Genomic DNA, 6,660 nt, shown 5'->3' on the forward strand with positions numbered 1-6,660 from the left:
TGATATTTGTCATAACACTATGCATGTGCATGAGTTGGTTTGAGAGATTTTTTTGGACCAATCCGAAAATTTGTATAAGTCAGATTGGCTACCCAAATGACCCGAATAAAGTCATTAACCCAATACAACAAACCCTTAAAATTCCGATTGGGTTGTCAAGTCGTCCTATTTTTCCTATCAAACTTGAAAGCAGAACATTGAAGTAGAATCCTTCGAAGAAGAACGGCTGAATGTTGAAGTTGGCGAATGGAGAGCGAAAACAAAATGGCTAGATGTTGAAGCTAATGAATGGGAGTTGGAGAAGACGAATTGAAAGAGGGAGAGACGAACATAATCAAAATATATATATAATTCGAATGGGTTGGGTTAACCTGAATTTTTCAAAAATGTAATTCAAGATACAATCCAATTCAATAAAAATAGAAAAACTTAACTCAACCCAACTCTTATAATTTGGATCGGATAGTTCAAATTATTTGAATTGTCGAGTGATTTGAACACCTACAATGTAGTAGAGCCATATATAAAGAAAATAATGTTAGAAAAAAAATTTATTCAGATATATTAGAACTAATTAGAAAATAATTTGATTTTTTGTTGTCTAAATAGAATAATTAAAAATCAACGTAGTAATAGTAAATTATGTTAAAAGACAATTGAAAATTTATTTATCTCAAATTTATGGGCATCATCAAGACTACACCAACATTCTATCAGTTTCATGAAACAAATATCTTCAAAATAATGCTTTCACTTTTAGTCTCTATTTAATACTACCAAAATACTTTAAACCCTACCAAAATTAGAAGGAAAAAAAAAATACAATGGGATTTTCCATAAATAAGTAGAGAAAGAGGGAGATGAGAAGATAGAAAATTGATTGAATAAATAAAAATCGCTAGTACAATTGATTTTAGATCATGTTATATATCTTTAGTTTGTTATTCGCATATAAAGAGATAATCTATACATATATTAGATCTAGTTTTGCAATCTTGATTAAGTCAAGTTCACGATTAAAAACTGATTTAATAATTAAGTCAATTTATAAGATTTAATGGTATAATAAATTGTGATTTTTTTCTCCACTTTAATTTTTAATAAATATAGTTAATTATTAATAATCAATTAATTTAATTTATATATGTTTATTGAAATTAGATTAGTTCATTAATTATGTCACCATAACAAAAGACTTTGGAAGTACATTCTTCATCGTTGTTTTTCAATATATATATATTCTTATGAAAATATATGTTAGCATTTCTATGCATTTGCAGATGCAATATTGTAAATGAATTTGAGAATTTAGAAGATCATAACAACTTTTAATTGAGATGAGCATGATTTAACGTATAATTCATATTACCTTTTTTTTTTCGAGCTCAGAAGTTTAAATTTTATTCTTATATTTTCTATATAAATACAAATAATGTAAAAATCTAAAACTTATTTTGAGATGAAAAAAAGATGAATTAATTTTATTCTTTTATTTGTTGTATAAATACAAACCATATTAAGATTTGAAATTTATTTTTAGAGAAAAAAGAAAGACATTAGAAGGGCTCGAACACATGACCTCCTGAAAGCTTTAAGTTCATGCAGAAAGTAGATTTAATTTTATATCATCTAACATATTATTAATGGAAAAAAACTTACTGCACCAACACCCATAGCATAAATTTTTTACAAATGATTTTTTTTAAAAAAAAATTTTATGAGTAAAATAAAGGGGAAGTATGGAGCTATGTGCCTAATTATTTTCCTTCAAGTTGTTCATGTTGTATTAACCTATTTTCGAATTCGTTATATCACTAATACCCTCTTCTCTTATGGACTTGAAATATAAAGAACATCAAAATAAGTGGAAATGAATATTAAATACGCTAGGATTTGAATATGGGATATCTTGAAGCAAATTTAATTTTATACTACTGACAAGTTAATAATGAAGGCAAATTTAACCCAAAAATTTAAGTTTAACAGTGAAGGTAAATTTAATTTTTATCACTGACGAGTTTCACAAACCTTTATATATGAATGTTGAATGGCCTATTCATCAAAATACACAATTAATTAAATTAACTCCAAAACCCAAAATAAACTCTGTTTCTTCACTGTTCCCTCCGATGGATATCTCTATTCCGGCGACTTTGTTCCTCACTTTCCTCATCTCTCTTTTCCTTTTCCTTTACTTCTTTATTTCAACTAAGAAATCTCGAAGCCATGAAGGTTTTAGAAACTACCCCATCGTCGGAGCCTTACCCCTGTTTTTACTGAACCGCCATCGTTTCCTTGTCTGGACGACGGAGGTCCTCCGCAACTGCAAGACGAACACGGCAGTGATCCGACGGCCAGGGGTCGTCTGCGGCGTCATGACGGCAAACCCACTTGTGGTGGAGCACATTCTGAAGACCCAATTTGAGAATTATCCAAAAGGGGAACGTCTCGTTTCGATTTTGGATGATTTTATGGGGAGTGGAATTTTCAATTCCGACGGCCAAATTTGGAGATTTCAAAGGAAAATAGCGAGTTATGAGTTCAATACCAAGTCGCTGAGGAATTTCGTTATGGAGAATGTTAAAGTTGAGATACAGAGGAAGCTGATTCCTGTTTTGGAGAAGGCGGCTTCCTCGTCGGAAACAGAGTGTGTTTTGGATTTGCAGGATGTTTGGGAGCGATTTACGTTTGATAATATTTGTAAATTGTCTTTCAATTTTGATTCCGGTTGTCTCGGCGGCGATGATAACGCCGGCGCCGACTTTATGCGCGCTTTTGAGAACGCCGCCACCCTTACATCCGGCAGGTTATCTTCTTTTCTCTTTCACCTTTTCTTTTTCTTCTCATTCAAAGTTATGTTAAATCAACGAATTATTGAAAGTGTTAAATCCGTAATTCACCCAAAAATATAAATTAGTGGAGAATGGCGAATTTAATTATATAAAGCAAGGTATAATGTAGGAAGATTTCAAAAGAATTTAACTAAGAATTTTAGTATTTTCTTTTAAATAAATTATAAAATCATAGGATAAAGTTTTAAGGTATATATGAATTTAAGAAATTCAATACCAAAAACGTAATTGTTATCAAATGGGAGCTTTAGTATTTGATTTGTAAAAATTATGTTTATTTTTCTTAACATGGTTTTCACTTTTGAAACTAAACAGTAAGGTTCGTTTCTTATAATGATTTGTATCTTTATTAAGTATTATGTTTGGGCAAAATTATTTTTTCTAGTTTTCAAAATTTGGCTTGGTTTTTTAAACCATTAGTGAAAAATAGGAAGAAATTTAGAGATAGAAGTAATGTTCATAGGATTAATTTTTAAAAGAAAAACTGAAAACTAAATAGTTACGAAACAAAAACTTGGTTTGGAGGTTGAAAAGATTCCTACAAATTACATGAAAAATAAATATATGGAAACCATGTTTATAAGTTTAATTCTCAAAAACCAAATAGTTATGAAACAAAATCTTAAAAATTAATTTAAAAATAAAAAAATCAATAAATCAATATTTTTTTTTTTTTTAAAAAAACCTAATTTCTGATGTTGGAATTTGACTATAAATTTAAATAATTTTTTTTTAGAAAGATAAAAATCATGATAAATTATAAGAAAATAAGCATAATATCAAAAATCCAAATGATGATCAATATTGTATAATTAATTAATCATTTTAGGTGATTTACTTGCTAGATACCAAAGTGAATAATAACTACTTCTAAAAGTGGAAAGGGATGGCTTCTTTTACAGACTATGGTTATTATTTACGTCTTATTTGAAAAAATGTATATATATATATATATATATATATATATGTTTTGTTGAAATTTATGTTTGTCTCATCTATAATTTCTTATTAACTATTTCATCTTTTTAAAGAAACGTTTGAAACTCAGTCCAATTTAAATAATAATAATAATAATAATAAAAAAAAAATCTATCAACTCGTTGATAATCATAATATTTTTTATTTTTCTATTTGAACATTTATAAACCTTACAAAGAGTATTATTTCCACCTGCAAATTATTATTTTTATTAATTTTTGTCTTCGTATTCACTTTTTTTTCCAACGTTTTAAAAAATCCAAGTACGTTTTGAAAGCAATAATAATAATAATAAGATTTTAAAACTCATTTTTTATATTTTGAATTTGATTAAAAATTCAAATATTACTTTTAAAAAAGTTTAACATGAAAACTATAGTAATTAAGGACTTTGGGAGAAAACAAACATAAATTTCAAAAACCAAAATGCAAAATGAAATCATTATGAAATTATGAGACACATTTTTTTTACTTTTCAAAAGTTTGGATTGGTTTATGAAAATATTTGTAAAAAGTATAAACAAATTAAACGAACAAAACTTAGGCTACATTTATATTCTAAAAATGTAATCCATCCATGACAATATGAAAAGTGGACCCCATTTGATTAAGTTTGTTGTAATTTACTTGTGCTTTGTAATCGTAATGAAATGTGGGGCCTACATCCAATTGCGTAATCAAGCAACATAATCTGATTGCGGAGCTAGCTGTTGTTACTATTACGGTAGGAGAATTATGAATTTGTCACATTTATTGTTACCTTAATAGATATTGTTACCGATTAACCTAAAACAGTAATAATAACGGTAAGAAGACAATAATACCAGATAATACAAAGTAAATAGCCTCAATCGCAATCATATTGCATTTGCAAAATGCATAAGTAAACGTGATAAAAAAAATAAAAACAATCCAAATACGTTTGCGATTGAGGCCCATATATAATTGATCCATTAATGAAATCTCATTACGATTACCAATTTTAATTATAGATTGTTAAACATGGTCTTAGAGATGTAAGTAGTGTTTATAAACATAAGCATGATTCTTTTTTTTTTTTTTTTTTTTTTTGTTCTTTTTTCTCTCTATTGAATAGATTCAGGTATACTATTCCTAGTTGGTACAAAGTCAAGAGATTTTTCAACTTGGGATCCGAAAGAAGCCTAAAAAAATCCATATCAATGGTTCACAAATTTGCAGATGAAATCATATGCTCAAGAATTAAAGAGAAAACAACCCAAGATAAGGATGAAGATTTATTGTCACGATTCATGGCAAACAAAGACAATTATTCCCCAAAATTCCTTCGAGACATAATCATAAGTTTCATTCTTGCCGGTCGAGACACCACTTCTTCAGCTCTAACATGGTTCTTTTGGATCTTATCCACTCGACCAGATATTGAACAAAAAATCCTTACAGAGCTCGAAACAATCCGATCAAGAACACATAAGAAAATTGGGGATATGTATAGTTTTGACGAACTCCAAGATATGCACTATCTTCAAGCAGCATTGTCTGAGACTCTTCGACTATACCCGCCGGTGCCGATTGACTCAAAAGATTGTCAACGTGACGATATCTTACCGGATGGGACATTTATCGGGAAGAATTGGTTTATAATGTACCATGCATATGCAATGGGAAGAATGGAGAGTATATGGGGGAAGAATTGCGAGGAATTTTTGCCAGAAAGGTGGCTGAAAAATGGGGTTTGTAGAATTGAGAGTCCATTTCGTTTTCCTATATTTCATGCAGGGCCAAGGATGTGTCTTGGGAAAGATATGGCTTATATTCAGATCAAGTCCATAGTTGCCGCTGTGATTGAGAAATTTGCAGTGAAAATGGTGGAAAACAAGACTCCAAAACATTTGTTATCATTGACATTGAGGATGGAGAATGGGTTGCAAGTGATGGTAAAAAAGAGGCCAATATATTATGTAATTTAGATATATGTAGATTTGAAAATATATGTGCCTCTTAATAATAATTAAGCATAATATTGAAATAGTTATAAAATAGAAAGAAAAGAGAATAACATAAGAACATAGGAGAAAAGTGGAGAGAAAAAAGTAGATAATATATATGTATTATTTTCAATTAAGACGCGAAACTTATAGAAATTAATAAGAGGTTAATGAATGAATTTATAACTTACGGAGGTTATTGGATATCTGTATAATTAAAAATATTTATAACAAAAATACCTGTTTTAAAAAAATTGTTTCTCACCCATCTAATTGGGTGAAAGTGTTGAATTATAATATGACCACCCCCTGTTTTTAAAGGGAGAAAAGACTTATCAACTTCTATGGCCACAACAACTTTTCCAATATTAAGGACATGTCTGGATTGAGAATATTTTTTTAAATAATATTTTTTAATAAATAATAACAAAAATAGGATTGGGGAAAAGTACTTTCAAATATAGGTATTTTGGGAAAGTATTGACAGATTTAGGATAGTGGAATCGTGTACCCGATACACGATTTTCATGTGCCATACTCGTGTACCGGGTACACGAGTACCATTTAATCCAATCAGCTGACTGGTTGACCGGTGCGAACTCATGTACCACAATTTGCTTATAAATTTTTTTTCCTTTTTTTTTAAAGTTAATTGTTAAACTTAACTTAATTCCTTCATTATTTCTTATAATTATTTTTTTAATTGTTAAACTTAATTATTAAACTTAATTCTTTCATTATTAAACTTAATTATATATTTAATGTACAATGAAAACATCTTGCACTCATATTAAAAAAAATACCATGATATTAAAGAATATTTACAATTAGTTCTTTTGAGATTTCCAATTTGAAAATGATAC

General features: G+C 28.7%; 1 protein-coding gene across 1 annotated transcript; it reads left to right on the plus strand.

The window, feature by feature from the left end:
• The first annotated feature begins 2,007 nt into the window (after window positions 1-2,007).
• Window positions 2,008-5,996, plus strand: LOC120091587 (cytochrome P450 CYP94D108-like). Its single transcript, XM_039049682.2, has 2 exons — window positions 2,008-2,806; window positions 4,927-5,996. Exons 1-2 carry the CDS (start codon window positions 2,037-2,039, stop codon window positions 5,777-5,779), a joined length of 1,623 nt encoding a protein of 540 aa, XP_038905610.2. The 5' UTR covers window positions 2,008-2,036; the 3' UTR covers window positions 5,780-5,996.
• The last annotated feature ends 664 nt before the right edge of the window (window positions 5,997-6,660 follow it).

The sequence above is a fragment of the Benincasa hispida genome, chromosome 11 (assembly GCF_027475165.1).
Source record: "Benincasa hispida cultivar pf3 chromosome 11, pf3_genome.v1.1, whole genome shotgun sequence".
Classification (NCBI taxonomy): Eukaryota; Viridiplantae; Streptophyta; class Magnoliopsida; order Cucurbitales; family Cucurbitaceae; genus Benincasa; species Benincasa hispida.

Bases quoted from the DNA above. Each gene is read 5' to 3' on its own strand.
- LOC120091587 (XM_039049682.2), top strand. From the start codon at position 2,037: ATGAATGTTGAATGGCCTATTCATCAAAATACACAATTAATTAAATTA. The intron at 2,807-4,926 runs GTTATCTTCTTT...TCTATTGAATAG, and splicing joins GCCACCCTTACATCCGGCAG to ATTCAGGTATACTATTCCTA.